The following is a 21,742-nucleotide window of genomic DNA, read 5'->3' as shown; positions in this document are numbered from 1 at the left end:
ATTTACAGTATAAAGCTTTTCAAACGAATGCCTGCTGTAGGAAATGTGTTTGAACTAGAAATGAACTGATACAGGATTATTAAGGCCGATCCCCAATATGTGCTTCTTGCGCAGCGATGTTAGTGGTCTAGGAAAAATCTTCTTGTGTTGTGGACACCGAGGACGGTGATGCTAGTCAGTAGATTATTAGCAACCTTGGGACTGATGTTGACTCATGCAAGCAGTGTGTGCATACAGGGTGGTAGAGTAGCTGAAAACGTAATCGGGTAAGAGCAGCTTTAGTATTAAAAAGAAAAAAAAGTTTTTGCCCCTTGGAAGTTATGAGCATATCTATAACCTTTTTTTATTTATTAATTTTATTTATTTAATCAGCACAGAGCACATTAATGAACAATCGTTTACTTCTGAACAGATTGTAAATGAGCCAGATTATAGCATATTTGCTAATTTACATCTGTCGTCCAGAGGCAGGAAGACAAAAAAACACAAGATCACATAATACAATATCAGTCAAAACACATAGACACACGTTCAGACAATAACATTACAATAAAATTAGTGAGTGCATGACTGTGAGCTTTTGAGAAACTGTTTAAGGTGCTTTTTAAATGTGCAATAAGTAGGACATTCCCTGATGTTTGTTGGGAGGCTTTTCCAGAAGTGACCCCTTCTGACTGATAGAACGGTTTGTCCATTGGTTAAAAAAGGCAGTTTGTTTCATATAATGTTAATGAAAATCAAGAATTGTCTTATAATATATTTTTTTGTATCCCTTCACAGAAATAATTCTAATTATGTTAGAATAATAGAACAATAATTATTTGCTCCAAAGTGGGAGATGGTTTCTACAAATGATTAAGAACGTTTTTGAATAAAGTATTAAAATATAGCGGTCTTACAAGCTTCAGGTTTTTAAAGGAATATTTTTTTAGATCATTTTACACACATACAAACAAATAAACTTTACATAATGCATATTCATTTGTATAATAAAGTGTATTTATTTGAAATAAATAATCATCAGGTTTATGCATTTAACATTAATAAAGTATACTTACTTGGTGCTAAAGAGTATTTATTTCAGATGTTGAAATAAATCTGATTATTATTGTGAAATTCAAAATTTGATTTTAATTATTTGAAATAAATACATATATTGTATTATATATTAATTTTGGGTGTGTATATTTATGTTTTTTAAAATTCTTGATATGCATATTGAAATTATTTTTTATGTATTGCAAAAAGATAATCCTGACAGTTATATATTTTAAACCAAATAAGCAATATTAAACTAAAGAATATGCATAATGAAAGGTTTATCTAATAATTTTTTTGTTAAGATAATCAAAAAAAAAAAAAAAAAGGAAATTGTAATTGTTGTATAATTTAATAATTCAAAAAATCGTAAAGAACCAGAAATATGTGTTTTCAATCTATTTTTCTTATATGTAGATTGGAACGTTTTTTTAATATTATTATTTTTTTTATCCTTTTTTTTTTTATTAAATAAATAAAATTTTTAATAAAAAAGAAACTTGTTTTTAAACATTTTCCACACTCTTTAGAAGAAAATCAATGCTTCTTTACCTAAAAAAAAAGCAAAATTGCAACATGTTTTTCAGAGCAGATATTTTTAATAAAAATAATTTTTGTTATATTAAAAAGTAATATAATAATATTTTAGCTTTAATCTGCTTTTCTTTTGCTGGACTCAATGTAAAATTGTATTTTGGATTTTAAAGCACTCCTGGTGTAGCCTAAAGGTTTCCCTCAGGTTCTTCTTTTCATTTTAATGACTCATATTTAACGCTTTCCAAAACTGGTTTTTACAGTGCAGGCTAAGGGTTAAACTGAAACTCGTCATGACTCTGAAATCCGACACAGTTCCTGCAGAATGAGTCTTCCTGGAGTTGAAACCTTTCTGTTTTCGGGTTTGTCTCGGCCAGAGGCTCCACAGGTGGGCTCCGTGTTGGCTTCCATGTAACCGCTGAGTTTAGGTGTTTCCTGGCCCCTCAGAGCCGCTGCGCTCCCCCGGGTTCACGCATGGCGACCGCCGCCGCGAAAAAATTACGCATTTCCTAAAGCCGGGGCGCAGGGCTATAAACACCGTGGCAGGCCGTGGAGTGACGTGTAGGTAAGATTTAAATAAAAATACTACTACTAGTAATGTTTTTTTCCTCTTTCATATGGAGGATTACTGATATTTCCTGTTCCTACCTGTGTACTCAGGTGAGTTAGGACACCTGTAAACACGCAGCGCACACCTACTGTAAACACCTCCTATAGCCTACTAGATCCGTATTTCTAACTTAGTGAAGTCATACTTTATAACTTTATAAAGTTGTTCTGATGTAGTTTAAATGATGTAATCAGTTTTCTTGTGCTTGCTCTTTCTCAGCATGGTGGATTCCAGTATTTCCGATGGCCCCGAATCGGAGCAGCAGACCCTGCTCTCCTTCTTGGAGTGCCCCCTGTGTTTTGAGCGTCTGGACGCCTCTGCCAAGGTGCTGCCATGCCAGCACACCTTCTGCCTGTCCTGCCTGGAGAGGCATGAGGTGGCCCAAAGCAAACTCTTCTGCCCGGAGTGTCTAGCTCCTGTTCCTGTTAGGAAAGTGGAGGAGCTCCCTGAAAACCTGCTGCTGGTTCGGCTCATGGAGGGACTCCAGGGCCTGTCGGGTTCTGGCAAAGGCCCTCAGAGAGGCCGGTATGCAGTGCCTGTAGATAGGGGCGCCTTGAAGGTTCTGCAGCAGGTGAGTCAACACAGAGAGAGGCAGGGGTACAGTGAGGTCAGTTCATTACACCCAGATCATAAGCGCTGCATTTATATGTGTGTGTGTGTGTGTGTACCTGTCTAGCCATCAGAGTGAGGACCATTTTTCCAATTTCACCATCAGATTGAGGACCAGTTGTTACAAAGTGAGGACATTTTGCTGGTCCTCCAGGGGTGGAGCTTGATGGGGGGCCAGAGGTGGCCATGGCCACCCTTAGCCAACCCTGTGGCCACCCCTACCATTTATTTCCCTCTAATACAGATAGTGGCAAAACATTTTAATTTTTCATATATTAACAATTACTTGACAACAAAACACTGTGGTTATTTCTGCACATCAATATACTAACATTAAAGATGATAAATACAGAATTCATGCTCTTTTCAGAACTAGATTTTGGGTCTTATGGGGTGAAGAGAAAATTATGCGCCCCTTTAAGTCATCTGGGAGTCTTCAGTGAAATCATAGATAAATAACAATTTTGATAAAAACTTATTACATTATCAATTTATGTAGATTTTAGTATCTGTAAATATCAATTTTATATGGAATAATTACTGATAAAAGTAGGTAAGTAATGACAATGGAAAAGTTATTGCCTAAAACTCAAACCTCAAAGAATTTTATCCACTAAACCTTTTATGTAGAAAGCACGGATATTTGAATATATTCCTCTATTTGTTAGCAAAGCCTGTGGGAAAGCATAATTTGCCTTTATTTAGAAAATATGGATGTTTTGCTCGTTAATTTTCCTGTTGGAACAGTAGAGATTGACCATGAGCTTTTGGTGCTTATCTGCTTTCGGCCACCCCTCAGTGTACATTAGTTATTGCCTGGCCACCCTTATTAAAATGTTCGCTCTACGCCTCTGCGGTCCTCACATGCTTATTTAGGGCTAAGGTGTCAATTGGTTAGGGATAGGGTGAGGTATGCATTGGTAATGGTTAGGTTTAGGGTTAGTTTTAGGGTTAGGGCATAGAAAGGGTTAAAAATGACTGAACTTCAATGGAAGTCAAAACATGGTCCTCACTATGATGGCAGAACGAGTATGTGTGTGTGTGGGGTGGGGGGTGTTAATTTTCACTTAAACAATTATGTCATTGCAAGATGAGGTGTTACCGAAAATAAGTGGATGTTGATGTTCACAACCACAGAAACGTGAGCTATATTGTGCAACCTAAAGGTGTGGCTCGGTGGTAATATTCAGACACAAGCGACTCTGCCTGTAGGGCTGCTTGCTATTAGATATAAAGGATGACCTTCTTCCAGATTAGGGTTGTCAGAAGTATTGATAATCTGAAAAGTTACTTAAATACTGTATCTGGATATCGTATGCTACTAATGTAGCATTGTATCAAAATTAAGGGCTGTTTGCAAATATTTGCTCTTTTTAATCTTAGATTTCTAGATTACTTGGACATAAACAACTTAACATTTTTTTTATACTGTGTTATATTTGGGTTATTTATTTTACATTAATTTCCACACATATTTAAGTGATATAATCTTAGATTGTTAAGAAAGCACATTCCATGTTGAGATTATAAAAGGTGATTTTTATTGTATATTAATGCAAATGGTTTTATTCCCATTTTCTCAAGACATGACAACCTTATTCCAAATAATATCTTGAATGTCTCATCTGCACTGATTTTTCTCCAACATTTTACCCACTCATTAAATACCATTGTTTCTGCTCTACTATGCTCACAGAGAAATGAAAAAAAAAATAAGAGAAAAAGTCTCATTTATAAAAAGAAAAACTCTAAAAGAGAGAAATTAAAGCCAAATGATCTACAAACAGAATAATTTGTCTCAGCAACTTTAACAATCCTAAAATAAGAGACGCTTTTTTGCTGTTCTGTACTAAAAATCATGTAATCAAGGGTTGAATTTATTGCAAATAAATCCCAATAATTTTGGAATGGATAAAAACACTTTTACAAATCAACTGCAGGTTTTTTAATGAAAAATAAAGAATATAATTATGAAGTTTGTTACCTAATATGAGCTTGTTTTTATGATTGCAGAAATGATTTGCATTACTGCACAATTCTGCTTGAAACCCATAGAAAAATAATACGTTTATAATTAGATACCTCCCTTTAGGCCCCGTCCACACGAAGACGAACCCTGGCCTAAACGCACAAATTTTTCACCAAACCAGCCTCTCATCCACACGAAGCCGGCGTTTCGGGGGTCTGTAAACAATCTTTTTTTTACTCAGCCTTCAGAGTGGGAAGATTTCGAAACGCCGTTTTCACGTTTCCATCTTTACGCTCTAACCGCATTTTTTTTTTACACGCATGCGTCATAGCGTCGCCTCTAAACACGCATGCGCGACACAGTATCACAACAACAATGGCGCCGTTGCTGCTAATGCTACTCACCCTGCTGTCGGGCTTACAACAGAATCTTCTTCTTCTGGAATATCTCCAGGAAGAACAGAGCAATATCGACGACATAGTTCAGCACCTGAATTTGACTTAACCACGAAAATGGACCCGCAGGGCAACCATGTATAAATATTAGTGTGCATGCCCAACATTTCGTCGCTTATTTTTGCTTTGGCACCACAGCGCCACTTACAGGCCTGGCATACATTTTGCAGCGTTTTCATGCATTCGTGTGGAAGCTCACATTTATTTTACGTCTCCGTCTTTACGGCAAACGTTTTGGAAAATATCAGCGTTTCGTGTTCGTTTTGACTTTGACTTTGAACAAAGGTATTAAAAGTAACCGTGGAGAGCCTAATGATGTTGCAGAAAATTATAAACCAGAATATTTTGCCAATAATAACCATGTTTAAAAGTTATTCATGAATTAATAAGTTTAAAAAATAATTTTTTTCCACCCACCCAAACCTCTAAATACACTATGGCTGCCTTTGCAAATAACTGTTAGTAATGGTTGCAGGGAAATGTCATTTATTTGCACCTCTGATGATGTATAATTCAGTAGATAATTTTTCTCAGAGGTAATAGATGGACTTATTACCTGTTCACCATGTCTGCTTCATATCTTCAATGTACTTCTCTTTGTGTTTGAACAGCTTGCCTTATCAGGTCTTGGTAGTAACTATTATAACATCACAGTTAGTTATTTACTTTGTAAATAAATGATACCGACACTTCTTCTGAGGACAACAGATGGCAACCTTTACACCGCGGTCTGAGCACCTATTTTACTGAAATACATTTGTTAAAACACAAATCTTGAGTTTGGCATTTTAACTTTTAGCAATATTATGAAATAATTAGTCTTTTGTATGCATGGCCGTGATCCATGTTGAAGGTTTAGGTGTAAACAATGGAAAAATTTCCCGATGGTTGTTGCTACTTGCCCATTGACTGGGCTCCAGTTAGTTTTTATGGTGTTTCATCTCTTATGCACGTTGGTGCCTGAAGCCGTTTAATTAATTCTGTAACAGTCACACTAGAGTATAATCCCATGTATTAAAATGTTTTTCTCTGCTCCTGTTGGCCTGAAGCGAGGAGGTCTGTTTAGAACTGTATGTAGATGGTTCATTGTTCCACTGATAGACGTTAACTCAGAGATGAAGGCTCAATACACGCATTATAAAGAGCTGAATAAATGGGGAACAAATTTTGATCCATTATTTTTGTAAGCAAAGGATATTTGTTGTAAATGTTAATAATAATAAAAAAATGCAGGAATGAACAATTACTCATAGAAGAAAAAAACTTCTATGATGAAAGAAAGTAACTTTGGTGATTTCTCAGATCTTTGTTTTTAATTTTTTGTCTAATTTCCAAAGCAAACGCTCACTCTTGAAACACACATTGACCTTTACAATGTTGTTGCTGCCTGTAAAGACCAATAGCAATGCATGTTGGGTCATCACTCCAGAGAAAAGCTTGCCCTCAGAACTGAAGAGAATATGATATGAAAAAATGCATTTAGAAAATTATGCAAATCGTAAAATTCAATCTGAAAAGCAGAAGTAAAAAAAAAGAGTAGAGAAAATGTAAAATCGGAAAAAAAAAAAAATGTAAAACTTAAAAAAATTTAGAGAAAAAAAAAACCGACCTAAATTATAAAAAAAAAAAATTTAAAAACAAAATATGAGAAAAATTGAAAGTTATTCTGAAAATATATTTTAATTAAAATGTTTTTCAAAGTTTACTTTTACATGTTGCATTATTTTCCGAATTTCTATTTACAAAATGTGTTCTTTGCATACAACAATAATGGACCAAAATTCACAGCATAAATACGAACCCCTGTATTTCCCCCTGAGTCCCGTTCTTAAAAACAAGCCTCCACTGAGAAAGCCAGTGCACACGTTAAAGTGCTCATGGATAATTGATTAATACTAAGGGGTATGCATTGATACAGAAACAGCGCTCAGGTAACAAACTGAGAGATTCACTTATGTCCAGATCACATTCTGAAACGCAACACCTGGGACCTGATTGCCATGATTAGAAATGAACAATATTGGAATTTTGTCAGATATACGATGTGTCAATATTTACAACTCAACTGCCCGACAACTTGTACCAGCATTTTTTCCTTTATATCTCTTTTCAAATACAATATAGTCTCTTCCTCATGTCCTGTTCAGTCATTTTAAATTTTATGGCCGCAGCGCGGCCATCAGTATTTGTAGATATCCTCTATCTGCTCCATGCCACCAACATTTTTACTTCAGCATCTCTCCTGTGGCAGACTCATTCATCAGTTGGGTCCTGCAGGCATGTGTATCAAAAACATTGCCTTTTATATTGGATAGTTATATTAAGTTAAGGATGTTTTTCTCAGCAGGGACAATGAGGCTGGTCAGGGTTGATGGCATACAGCTAAATACAGGGCTAACCTAGAAGAAAGTCTCCCAAAAACCCCCAGAAACCTGAAGCCAGAGTGCAGGTTTGAACTTTAGCCAAATAACATAAGAGTTGGTTTAGCTCAATACATATTTATTTATAAAGACAGTCCAGTCAGGAACTAAATCCATTTGAGAGTTTGAGGCAAGGGGTGAAAAGTAAAGCATAAAGTTATAATCACAGACATTCCCTAACCAATCTATCTGAGCTTGATGTAGTTTCCAAAGAAAAATGGGCAAAACCTCAGTCTCCAAATGTCTAAAGCTAGTAGAACAAAACAAAAAAAACATGAATGGCAGCCATAATATATATATATATATATATATATATATATATATATATATATATATATATATATATATATATATATATATATATATATATATATATATATATATATATATATATATATATATATATATATATAATTTTCTTCTCAATTCAAATTTGTGCAACTCAACTGTGCATGTGAGAATATATGTAAAATATATTGTATATGAATACTACAACTGTTCAGGGTCAGCAGATGAAAAATAGCTGCTAAGACTAATTTTGGTACATTTACAGAAGTGCTGATTATTGTACATTGTCCTTCTCAAATACACTTATTAAAAAATATACAAATCAATTACAAATAAGACTATGAGTCTAACAAGACAAAATGTGTAAAAGTTTAGAGTATATGAAAACTTTTGCACTGTATGTAGTACATATTTCTCTTAGGCAACAAAATATAGATAAAACAATTGCATGTAAAATGATACCGTCGTGTCTGACGTGTAAAACGATCCCAGATTCAACCTCCTGAACTGAGCCGAGCATTTTAAACTCTAACTGAACTCAAGGTGGGGATTTGAAGCAAATCTTTAGTGAAGCAGGTTGGAGAAAATTCTAAATGCACTGAAACTAATTTCCTTTTCTTTTTCCATTTTTTTTAAGCAACACAACTAGGAATCCATGATATTATCATAGGCTGATATAAGCTTCACAACTAAATATCAGTCGTCTACCATTCCATAAAAAATATATGTTTGACATATAAAAAGAGCAAATAAAACTTTTTTTAATCAAAAGGGGGTCATAAAAACATCACTCACTTCTTTTTGCCATGTTTTTCAACTCAACTCTAAACAGCTGTACACATTTTTACAGCCAAATTCAATGTGAAGGATCTTTGAAAGAAAAGATGAAAAACTGCAGATATTTGACTGTTTCCTGTTCTACAGACAGCCTTAAGAACGTCAGCGAACAACCATCGCACTGACATGTCGGGGGAGCCTGTCTTCCCTCCTGAGCATAACTTCCCCTCCAGCCACAAAACGGAGGACAGCCGCTACTATGGAAGCAGCGACGGGAGCAGAGCGTCTCTCAGCCAGACGGCCCAGCTGCAGCCCCTCCAGCAGGCCCAGCCGCAGCCTCTCTGCAGGGCGCTCTGTGACTTCAACCCCGAGGAGATGAATGTGGAGGACACCAAATATTATCTCAGCTTCCTCAAGGTTTGCTACTCAACACAACATTAGCACCGCAGGGGAAGCTCACAGCTGCACCGCTACCATCATTTAAAAACTATAAAACCCAACCTATAATGCAGTATCAAAAAGAGGGAAAAGATAAACTCATCCATAATTTAAAGACTATTTAAAGGAGCCAAATTTTTGTCTTTTATTTTAGTGTTGCAGCTATAAACCCCTTTTATATTCACAATTTCACTGTATATTTGTGTAAATGTTATTATCAGCTCTCTGAGGTTGAGTGTTCATGTAAGATGGTGTAAATTCAAATTTCGCACAAGAATCTTCAGTTTGCATATCTGGAGAATTTCTACACTGCAAAAAATATAAACCTCAATAAGTTATTTTTTCTTAAAATAAGTGTGTTTTTCCTTGATTTGAGGAGGTAAAACAGACACTTTGCCAATGGAACAAGACAATTTCCTTTTAAAATAAGAAAAAACTATTTTATCGTCTTATTTCAAGTAAATATTATCTAACTATCTTATTTTAAGAGTGAAAATACTCATTCCATTGGCAAATCATCTTATTTACCTGCTCAAATTAAGGCTAAATATACTTAATTTAAGCAATTTTTTACTTATTTCTGGATTGTTTTTGCAGTGTAGATTTTGGATTCATTTTCCCGAATCCCTTCATATTTTGCATATTTTATAAAGTTGTCTTGGATCATTATCTCCCACTGTTTTCTTGGTGCAGTGGGATAGTTTGTAGACTTTTTTTTCCCACACCCATGGCCGTCACAGGAAAATATCTGTTTCTTCATTGGTTCTGCATATTTAATCTTTAGACTTGTTTTACAGGTCTGGTTGCATCCCTCTATACCCAGCTTAACCCTCTAAATGTCCTTTGCGATGAGTCAGAGATTTCCATTCTCCCTCGTCTTTTAGTTTTTAGTTCAGACCTTAAATTCATCTCCATCCTATATTAAAAGTTAAATTTTTTCAAGAGCTTGAACCTAATTGTTGATTCCTTAAAATAATCAGAGCTGCTTTTTATCAGGAATTGTTAAAGTGAGTTGGATACTTGAATAAAACTCTTATTACTTACGATAAAAAAGAGACCATAGGCACTGCAAGGAGGCTTAAGAGAAGCTGATTTTTGAAGTTAGTAAATCTGCAAAACGGATGAGTTAAGGGGTGTAATCAATGTAAAGTGAAACATGTTTGTACCACCATGTCACCGTGGGCCTGTCTTTTGTTTAAAACCTCATAAGATGGAAGTACACATTGCTAGATTACACAAGTGACAAGAACACTGTCCCAAGTGTGAAACACAGAGGAGGCTCTGTTATGCTCTGGGACAACTTTGCTTCATCTGGCCCAGGGGGTCTTGAATCATTTCACGGTTCGATTAAAACTCAAGAATATCAAGGGATTCTTGAAAGAAATCTGCTGCCTAGTGTCATAAAGCTTGACGTCAGTCAAAGGTCAACAGGATAATGACCCAAACACTCAGCAAAAACAGCCAACTATTGCTCAGAGGAAAACATTGGACTGCTCTGTAGTGGCCTTTCAATGAACCCAAACCTAAATGTTATTGAGCATGCTTGTGTCATGATATTTTTAAGAGATCTGACCCAAATGCAGGAAACCACTCAGAGAACCAGAGTAAAAGTTTAATAGGTTTATTGAAATAATCAATAAGGAGACCCAGGGAAACTCAGAGAGCTGGTGAACCGGAAATGGAAGTGAGAAGGGAAGTTCAGAGGTTAGTTCTGGGTCCGTGGGAATTTTGAACAACGTCTTGCAAAAAATCAGAGATGAACGGGACTCGCATTAGCAGAAAAAGGTTCTCTTCTCAGAATCCAGTCAGTGTGGGTTTATCCAGAGATTGGGGGGCTCGTTGGAGGGCGGACAGGTTTTTGGTTATGTTGGTTCCTTGAGGAGCTGTGGGGCGGACTGCCACTTAGATTTCCAGGAAAAATTAAACGGGTCGTGTGGAGATTAACCCCCTGCTCAGTGTGAAGCTCAAAACAATCCTTCCAGGGGGAGAAGGCCAAAAATCCAGTTTGCAGGATGACTTCCTGCCGAAAAGGCAAAGACAAAAACAAGGTTAGAGCTCAGAGAGACAAAGACTCAGTTTAACTCAACTAAACTCAGCTTGGCTAGAGTACCCAAAACTGGCAAACACTCTGGTGACGAGGTAGTGGCAGTCCACCTCTTAAGAGTCCTCAGTAATGAGCACGACCAGCCAGGTGTGTGGGAGGACCAACGAGAACAGGGCGCCACCTGTTTGTGGAGGGAGAGAACACAAAAAGACAAACACAGCCCACACAAACTGGATTCCTAACAGCTTGGTAGGAGCTGAATCAGGCCGTCCGGAAAAGGCACCTTTCAAAGCTGAGCCAACTGTAGCAGTTTATTCATGAAGAGTGAAACAGAATACCTGCTGAGAGCAGAAGTCTCATTGAAAGAAACAGGAATCTTTTGACTACAGTGTTTGCCTCAAAATGATGTGTAACAAATATTAAGTTAAGGGTACATCCATTTTGTCCATGAGTTTATTTTTTTATGATTCTCTTTAAGCATGGATGAAAAGACTTTTTTATTTATGACTACTTTTGTCAGATGTGAGTAATTTCTGTGACCATTATGGGATTTTCTTTCATTTAACAAGGGATACCAACACCTTTGTCCACATGTGTAGATTTGCAGAAACCACATAGAGCAGTGTTTTTGTTATTTTTGTGCTTGTAGCAGTGGCTATAGTTGGAATGGAGAATACAATGATTTACAAACTGGGAGGATTTACCTTGGAGATTATGTTACTCCAGTTTAAATTCCAGTTATGAGGATAAAGAGCTCTGCATAAGTCCCTGCACCCATTTCAACATAACCCAACTGTAATAATTAGTTTGTGTTTGTAGCAGGAGTAGCAATAGTTGTTTTTGTGTTAAACAAAAACAGTCAGTTTGTCTTTTACTTTCCTGTTTGTGTCGATAGTATTATAACGTGGTCTGTTTACTAATTTCCAAGCTGCTGATACCAACTTTAGCTGATTTATAAGAAATATAAGAAAAGCTTTTTTTTTATATTAATCATTGGGAGCAGGACAGCATCATCTGTGTGTGGTTAAAATATGCTTTAAAACATGCTTTCCTTGTTATTCTTAAGACAAATTAGTTGGGAAAGTGTTAATTTAACAGCAATCTCTGAGTTGGATCAACAGAGAATGATGATCTTTACCAAAACATTACTGCCATTTGGTCAACCCAGCATTGGGTTTATTATTTATGTGGCCTTCCTGTTATCTGCTGAGAGTTGTGTTCTCTCTGACATTAAATTAATCACAGACACGTCTTAGAGTAACAGGTTTCCTTTTAGACATCCTCCTGACCCCTGATTTTATCCTAAGCAGCTTGCTGACTCTAAAAACCGCAAGCATTGAGGGTTCTATGTTCAGTAGCAGCTTCCAGCTCCACAGCACATCTCTGCTTGTATTATGGCCTCTTTCCAGTTCAATATGATGTCTTCTGTTTTTAGAAAAGGGCTGGATCTTTAAGCTTTTAAGCTGAATGTCACTCTCCGGGGGAGCTGAAAATTGTCCGATCCAGGTTGCCAACTGATTTCTTTGTCCCTCTTTAATTTTTACCCAAGAACAGCAGTAATGAAAAATGTATTGATTTATTACGAAGGTTAAAAAAAAGTCAGCCATTCAGAAAAAAATCTGACTTATAGCCTCATTGTATCGGCTTATCATTTTCTATTAACAGTGTGTGATCATGGATCACTTACTGCACAATAAAATTCTGGCGGTACCGTTATGTAATGGTCACTGCTTTTTATTCGCTCTTGAAAAGTGAGACTTACGGAGCCGAGGGCCCTGACCTCTGCTGCACTCTTCGTTACTTACCCTCAGGCATCACTGACGCTGTTATATAAGGGCCTCGGTTTCTTGTGTCCTCTCCATTAAAGCGCACTTCAGCTGGCCTTTCTCTTTAATGGAGGTGGGCAAATGCTTTTTTTTCTTTCCTTTTTTTAAGAGGTTGCCCACAGAAAGCACCAGGCCTGCAGACACAAAGCGAGCCAATGTCACATGTTGCAGCAGAAACACAGTACTGAGAGTTTTTGGACTGAGTGCTCATTCTCTGGGAAGGGCTCTGCCAGTTTTCAGCCAGCTGACGTTTTCCTGGTCTTCTCTCTGTTTCTGTCAATTCATTCCGGTCTGCAGGGCGACATCCTGACCGCCATCAGACGAGTGGACGAGCAATGGTTTGAAGCAAAGCTGGGGGGAAAAGTTGGAATTTGTCCTATACAGTTTATAGAGGTGAGCTCCTTTCTTATTCTTTTTGGGTGGGCAGTCGTGGGTGAGCGGTTAGGGTGTCAGACTTGGATCCCAAAGGTTACCGGTTCGACTCCTGACCCGCCAGGTTGGTGGGGGGAGTAATTAACCAGCGCTCTCCCCCATCCTCCTCCATGACTGAGGTACCCTGAGCATGGTACCGTCCCGCCACACTGCTCCCTTGGGGCGCCATTGAGGGCTGCCCCCTTGCACGGGTGAGGCATAAATGCAATTTCATGGTGTGCAGTGTTCACTTGTGTGTGCTGTGTCACAATGACAATGGGAGTTGGAGGAGTTTCCCAAAGGGCTTTCACTTTTTTTTTCTGTTGCTTAACTTTTCCTGTCATTTCTTCAAATCATACAGAAACTTAACATGTATGTCTCACCGGGTGGACCCTGCATTTTTTTTCATTGAAATGTTTGATTCATCAGTAAAGGTCACTTTTATGCTGCAAAACGCTGAGGAAGAGGACTCATCTGTGAAGCTGTGCTGTGTCTGCAGCTGCTCATTAGTGTGTGACTGTGTGCCTTACTCAGGTTCGCTGGGCTTGCTTAGCTTGCTGGCTGTCATTTGTTTTCCTCTGTGCTTTATGCCTTAAGGAATTAACTTCATCCATGCTGGAGAGCGTTGCATTTGCTTATACAGTTGCTACACTGCTGTGCAGCACTCAGTCCTGGTTAGCTCTTCTCCAAAAGTGTCCTCCTGTCACTAAGACACCTGCTTTTGTCTTCACATTCTCTTTGATCCTTCCTTTTATCATCTATCTTTGCCTCTGCTTGTACTTTTCTCCTCTTCAAGCCTGTCTCTCTTCTTGTCGTGCACCCAGGCGTGAAGACGCGGTAATGCTTTCTCAGCCTGGGTGACATAACAGCACATCCCAGTGCCGAGGGAGCAGCATCAACCCTGCTATGCCTGTCTGTCTGCCTGCTCCTTTCTCAGCATCGCTCAGCCCTTCCTGGCTGATTGGCTGGTACTTATCCTGTCTGCCTGCCAGCCCGTCCAACAAGTTGTAAGGAAGAGCCGAGTTGTGATCAGTGGGTGTGTTTAGACAGCCGTTTTGCACATCATCCCGAGCAAGAGGTTGTCAGGCACTAGCAGCATGCAGGAGAGGATGTGGCATAAATTCAACCAGATTTTTAGTTTTTCCTCTCTGAATGTTTCAGCCAAACTCCGCTGCAGCCAAGCTGCTTAAAGGAAAGGGACAGAGCGGGAGTGACTCAGCAGAACCTCACCATCAGTCAGGGAGTGGGGGCAAAGAGAAGGCCGCTGACGCACCCAGCCGCTCGGCCCATCACGGAGCCCCGCAAGGTCAAGCCAAGACGCCCTCCGTCAACACTTTGCGGAAACAGCCCGGAGTAAACAGCTCCTTCCAGCCGCCCGCCAACATCAGTGCCTCATTCAGCTTCAACCCTCAGGGTCAGCCGCAGCACCTCTTGGCGCCCTCTGCACCCCACGGCCGCTCTCACCCTCACAGACTGAACTCTCGGCGAAGTAGCCGGCGCTCCTACTCTCACAGACACCTGTTACAGGTTAGTGCAACTCTGCAGTCTCTGCTTTACTAACATCACCCATGTGGTTGATGTTTTCTTAATAGGGATTCATTCACACAAAAAAGAGAAGAAAAAAAAGAAGAAAAAAATATATATATATACATACAACTTGAGAACAGTTGAGATGATAAAGATGTTTTGCTTTAGTCATGAAAAGATCGAGCTGACCTCAGGAATGCAGGGAGGGAAATAAAAACACTTAGCTGAAGTAGCGGATGGGGGGGGGGTCCACCCGTGTGCTGGCTGGAGATTGATTAAGAGGCTTTTATTAAGAGAAAACAGATGTGGGAAAATGCAAGATAAGAAATATGTGAGTGGACTGTAGCTTTGAAACGGTCTTTAATCATCTGAGTATCGGGGCAGAGTCCAGGTTTTTTTCGCTAAAGACATGAATTCCAGCCTAACAGGGTTTATAGGAGTGTGTCCTTTTTTCCCCGCTGTCAACTCAAGCATTGTCTTGCTCAATACAGTACAAAAAAGGGCTGTTTTCCATAAAGATTGAAACTGAATTGTATGTCATAGATAAGATCCTTTGTGAATCAATTGAAAATGTAACTGTCTTCGTGATAAAATGTTTACAGTGAAATGAAGCATCGCTTCTCTAAAGTTGCCCAAAGTCAGAGAGAATTGCTAATAAGCGAAATATAGCTATATATAGATATATTTATACATTATATGGCCCATATGACTCGTTCTTCTATCTAATCCATGTTGCTTGGGGGTTAAGAACCTCTTGGTCATAGTAACTGTAGTTTTTCTCCCTTTGGACACTGTTGTTCACTTATTAAGTGATGATTCACAGCTAGAAAACCCATAAAATCTTGCAGGCAGGAAGACTGTTGTGATAAAAAAATATATCTTAAAGTTATGTGCAAGTTGTGCTGTAAAAGTTGCTCCTCCTTAATGATAAAAATCAAGATATGTTAAAAAGTATTCAACAAAGTTACCTCTAGAGATAAATCCTAGTTAAAGAAAATTAAAGTTAAGTATTAGAAATATTATAGTTCACATTAGAATGTGCAATGCTGTTAAAATAAGTATTAATTTTCATGTTTGTACTTGGTGTCAGACTTACATTTTTAGATCAATGAATGCTTTTAAAGAGCAGAATAAATAATGGGATCTTAAAGAGAGGATTTTATTTATTGAGATAAAATAGTAACACAGTTTGAAAGCAGAACTTTATACCTACAGTCAAACATGGTGGTGGGAGAGTGATGATTTGGGACCACTTTGGTTCCTTGTCTTTATCTAATGTGAAATCCTATTTTCAGAGCAATTAAAAAGTGCACCATATTGGATTTGATCATTTTCCATCTGTTCAGTTAATGTTGTAACGATTGAAAGGATTTTTTTTCTTATTACTTTAAACAAGAGAATTCTGATAATATTGGTTATTGTTAAATCATGATCTTATTTTTTTTAGCTCTGAAGCAGCAGTAAAGTCGTCCCTTTAGGTGACAGATCTGCAGTTAAGCAGGATTTCAGGAATTTTATAAAATTAGAAAAATAGATTTAATGTACTCTGCCAACATTTTATAATCATACATGTTGAATTAAACAATTTAACTTTAAAAAATAAATAAAACAGAATAACTTTGCTGTTTTAGCTCAACTAAATTCTCTTTTTTAGTAGAAAAAAACAGCTTGCATTCCGACAGAAATAAATAGTTAGAAGTAGTTTAATATATCCTCAAGGATATTTAAAATGCATATTTTGACTGGCCTTCCTTGAATAATAGCTTCTACACAGAAGAGTGTTGCTGTCAGTACAAACCAAGCAAAAGTTTGTTTTGGTCACCTGCTGATTTTTTTTTTTTTGTAGACTACAAGGAAACTGCGATTTATTTAGCTTCCACAAACTTAAACCTGGTTTAAATTGATATAAAATAATGCAAATATATGATTTTTAAAGAAGGCCACATTTTATTTTATATTTTTTTCAAGCTTTTAAAGTGGTGAAGCAAAATCCAGTACAGTTCGTACAGTTTCAAGCCTTTTAAACCGATCACAGTGAAACCCGTGAAAGGCTTGAAAATATAATCTGCTGGTCCGCCCCCTCACATAATGGTTTCCCTTGATTTACATCAGATTCTACAGTGCTGACCTGTAATTACACGTTTCAGGACACGAAAAGGTGGGCAGGGATCTCATTTGTGTTGGAGAAACCAGGAAACGAAGGAAGTGGAGGGTACCTGAGACCAGTGATAAGAAATGGGGGGAAAGGGATGGGTTAGGCAGGAAGAGAGGGAAAAAATGTTTGAGGAAATGTTTGTAAGAAAAGACGGTTCTGAGTTGGAGAAGCAACCCACAAAAAGGCAAACCACAGGAGGAAGAAAGAGGAAGGTGGACAAATGAGAGAAAGATGTGGAGAGTGGGAGGTTTGGAGTGTCCCTCAGTGGGTCTGTTTATCTCGCTCATGCTGCTGCTCATGATGATGATTATGATGAGTCACTAGTGAAGTCGGTTACATAACAGACCCCCCCATCCTGCTTCCTCTTCACCAAGCAGGTACCACTTTTACATTTTTCCATAATGGCTGAAAAGCTCAACTCTCCCTGTTAGGGCTGTGTCCCTGAAGGCTGGATCCTCCCAGCCGGCCGAGCCCAATGGGGTGGAGACTCTTGGTAGACCTCCCCAGCCCTCACCTCAGGTTCTGCTCTCTTAGCAGGGAGCTGCAGCACTCCTCCCACTGTGGGGGGAATAATGTGTGTCACTGTGAGTGTCCGCATGCTTATGTAAGAGCAAAATTTAGATGGAGATGGAGAAGCTAAAACTAAATCGATATCAGAGCTGTCTTGACGTTTACAGCAGAACTACTCTTCACAATTAGCCAGACTAACTGGACTAATAATCCTTTCATTGCATATGAATCAAATGTAGAAATCTTAGAGTCAAAATGATTTTAATTGCCATGGTAACGATGAATGCCAGATGCATTTATATCAGGGGAATTTAGCTTTCATGCAACAAACTTATGTAAACGAGGGAATTTTATATCCTGATTAGGCATGTTTGCAGGGATGGCATGGTCGTGTGGTGGTTAGCATAATTTCCTCACAGCAAGAGGGTTCTGGGTTTGAGTCCCGGGAGAACAAGAAACTTTCTCTGTGGATTTTGCATGTTCTCCCTGTATCTGTGTTCTCCAAAAACCTGCATGTTAGGTTGATTGGACATTCCACAAACATGAATGTCACTCCTTAGGAGTGAGTGTGCATGTTAGTTCATCTTTATGTGTCTTTGTTTGGCCCTGCGATGGACTGGCGGACCATCCAGGGTGTACCCTGCCTTCCCTATTGAGTGCTGGGAGAGGCTCCCATTAGGGAATAAGTGGTTACGATGGAAGGATAGGTATGTTTTCCCGCTCGGTTTTTGGTAAATGGCATGTACTTATATAGCGCCTTTATTAAAGTCAGGAGACTTGACCAAAGCGCTTTACACTACATTCATTCACCCATTCACGCACACACTCACGGTGGCAAGCTACATTGTAGCCACAGCTGCCCTTGGGGTGAAGTGTGTTGCCCAAGGACACAACGACATTGAAAGTCGGAGCCGGGGCTTGAACCGTCAATCCTTCAATTTCAGGGCAAACTCCTTCATCCTACGCCACTGTTGCCCTCAAGTTTTCGCCAGTCTGTATAGGGGGAGGACAGTTTCCAGAATAAGATCAACAAAATATGTTTTTTCAAAGATTCTTGTAGTATTTGATGAAAAATGTTGATTCAATTAAAGACAACTTAAAAAAAGAAAAATCTCAGATATATCGAAGCTTTCCACAAATAGTAAAAAAAACAGTATGTATCTATTTTAACATACGGGTTCATCTGTGTACAGCAGGCATCCCCAAACTCTGTCCTCGAGGGCCGCAGTCCTGCAGGTTTTAGATGTTTCTCTGCTCCAGCACAGCTGATTTTAATTGATAGTTGATTAACAGGCTTTTGCTCTACTGCAATCATCATAATCAGCTGTGCTAAAGCAGGGAAACCTCTAAAACCTGCAGGACAGCGGCCCTCGAGGACCGAGTTTGGGGATGCCTGGTCTACAGTGCTGTTAGAGAGGAGATGAAAACATCAGTGTATTACACTCTGATGTTGCAAACAAAAAAGGGAAGTCAGAGAAGTTAAATTAATATGGAAATTCCATTAAAAAGTCAACAAACAACAATAAACAACCATACACCAAGGATCATATGAGGTTGAAGTTCAGCTTCTTTTTCACACAGAGCTCCTAATAATACATAATCCTGATTCAAAGTTTAAATACACTTTATGTAAACCGCCATGATGAATGAATGAAACTTTTTGACCGTGTGTATATCTGAAGGACACCTTTAAACCACTGTCAGCTCTATGAATAATTGGTTCCTGATTACCACAAAAAAAGGCTTTAAGCAACCCGATCTCTGACATTTAAGGCCTGATCTTCAAAGATTTTAGATAAGGGAAACTCATTTGCTGTGGAATATAAGAAACTATTTAAAATCAATGATAATGAAAATACTAAATATCACAAATATCTTACAAAGAGACCTGGGAAAGGTATATTTGACTGATCGATGACCCCCCGACCCCTGGCAGAGAAGAAGTCACAATCATATTTGCAGCAGATTATGTTCTGAACAGCAGGAATAACGTCCAACAGCTCCTAAACCTCCTAAACAGACATTTAATCCAAAATACAGCAAACTAACATAGACTCCTTATATTTGATAAAACATAAATTTGCCTCAAGAACCTGTTAAAGAGCATTGATGGAAAAAAAAATGTCCCTCTTGCCACAAGTTAAGAGATGTAGACTTTTAGGAGCTTTGCAACCACTGTGAAAATCTGTCCTGCACGTGCAAAGAAGTTTGCACAAGATTTAACGCACACAAACCTTTTTATGATCTGGTCCTCAATGTCACTCCACACCCCTGATTTTGCATCATGTCCTCTCTTACTCATCCGAAGGCTTTAAAACAACACAAAGTGTCAATGGTTATGGTCTGAATCATAGTAAGGCTTTTTGTTTCCTTTATTGACGGTGACGAAACATCAGTGACAGGCTTCGTTCAACACACCACGGGATTGCACTAATCCTTGTATTAAACAGGGAGTGATCTTTTACTTAATTGGTTGTACAACTCCCTACAACTTTATTATGGATTAACAATAATTCTTATCACCTTTAGCGGGTGAGTACAACAGTTTAATTAGAAGTACTCACCCTTTGCTCATTTTCAGAAAGCCACACAGCTCACCTCTTTACATTTTTACAGTGATATAACAATTAGTCCTGAGAGTAAACAGGCCCTGTTCCTGCTGAACATAGGCATCCCCACAGCATGACACTCCTTCCACCATGTATTGTTGTATAAATGGTGTCTGCTGGATGATTTGTCATGTTATTATTTCCCATTAGCCCTTGAGCATTTCATACCAAGCATGCACATTCTCCGTTGGTACCTGTAGAGGGGAATGGCGGCCTAGTGGTTAGGTCATAGAATCCTGAGGTTGTGAGTTCCAAACCCACTCTCACAGACTGCCACTCTGGGTCTCTTAGCAAGACCCTTAACCCCCCACTCTGTTCCCTGGGTGCTGCAAATGGGAGCCCACTGCTCTGCAAATAGGATGGGTTAAATTCAGAGTGTTAATTTCATTGCGCTGTACTTGTGACAGTGTAAAGTAATAAAAAAAATGCTTTTTTTATGTACTTTTATGACTTCTAAATGACATTATCTTCTAGGAATCACTTATATTTGTTTTTCATTGCGTTTTTATGAGTACCCATATTATATAAAAGTTAAATAATCAAAATAAGGATCAACATAAAAATACATAAAAAGGTTGTCGTGCAAAGTTAGTGAGGAAAAAAAAAACAAATGATGAGAAATATACATAGAATATGAAAATTTTTTAATTTGTTTATCTGTGCATCTATAAACTTACTTAGTACAAAGAAACAGACAAAACAATAAAGTATACCACATGTTTTTGGGTATGCTGATGGTTTGTTTTGAGGGGACCAAATGGAAAATGTTAGGAAATGGTTTCTGTGGTATGAAAGCTCTTAGTAATTAATCCTCACCAACTTTTTTAAAATAAGGACAGTTGATTTTGTCCTGAATGGTAGCTGAACAATTCATCATTAGGTATTTCTGTTATAGTCATGCCTCAACTAACCTTTTTTTTCCTTTTCTTTTTAAAATGAAGAGATTTTTTTTTCTGTATGTAATTCTCTTCTATTTTCATTTATTTATAGAGGTAAATCTAATGGAGAGATTTTGTCTCATTTCCAAAAGCAAACAGTTTTAATCTAATATGTCAGTGCATCCTATCTAACAAATGAGCTGAAAAAACAAAGGGAGATGGAAGCAATAATATGTGGGGAGCAGATATCTGGTTATGCCTCCTCTATTGATTCCTGTATGGTACTTATACTGTTTAAGTTGTTGGTCTCTCAGATGTACAGATGTTGCAAAAAAAGGTTTTTGAAAAAACAGTCAACTCGACTGGAATGACTATGACCTGGATGACTGAGAATTTTTACCAGCATAGATTTCCAGATGTTTTGCATCAAATTAAACTTATGCTGCTCGATGCACCACATCAACCAATCAGAGAAGTTAACCTGGGAGCTGGCAGGGAGACAGACACAGCGCTGCTGATGCAGAGCGCTGTGATCATTACACTGAGACAGTTTATTAATGCCTAAATTAACTTCAAATGTCGAAACCTGCTGGCAAACTATGTTCGCTTGCAGTTTGTACCACATACCTGAAAAACGCTAACAT

At 38.2% G+C, this 21,742-nt stretch overlaps 1 protein-coding gene across 1 annotated transcript in view; it reads left to right on the top strand.

The window, feature by feature from the left end:
• The first annotated feature begins 1,835 nt into the window (after positions 1–1,835).
• sh3rf2 (SH3 domain containing ring finger 2) overlaps positions 1,836–21,742 on the top strand; it is a 30,174-nt gene continuing 10,267 nt past the window's right edge. Inside the window, exons 1-5 of the mRNA XM_038299199.1 lie at positions 1,836–2,137; positions 2,402–2,753; positions 8,848–9,117; positions 13,306–13,401; positions 14,581–14,946. Of these exons, the coding sequence (XP_038155127.1) occupies positions 2,403–2,753; positions 8,848–9,117; positions 13,306–13,401; positions 14,581–14,946 (1,083 nt within the window). The 5' untranslated portion in view covers positions 1,836–2,137; position 2,402. The remainder of the gene's footprint in view (positions 2,138–2,401; positions 2,754–8,847; positions 9,118–13,305; positions 13,402–14,580; positions 14,947–21,742) is intronic.

Source organism: Cyprinodon tularosa, unplaced genomic scaffold, assembly GCF_016077235.1.
Source record: "Cyprinodon tularosa strain WSP-4 unplaced genomic scaffold, ASM1607723v1 ctg42, whole genome shotgun sequence".
Lineage (NCBI taxonomy): Eukaryota > Metazoa > Chordata > Actinopteri > Cyprinodontiformes > Cyprinodontidae > Cyprinodon > Cyprinodon tularosa.
This window is presented reverse-complemented; position numbering and strand designations above follow the sequence as displayed.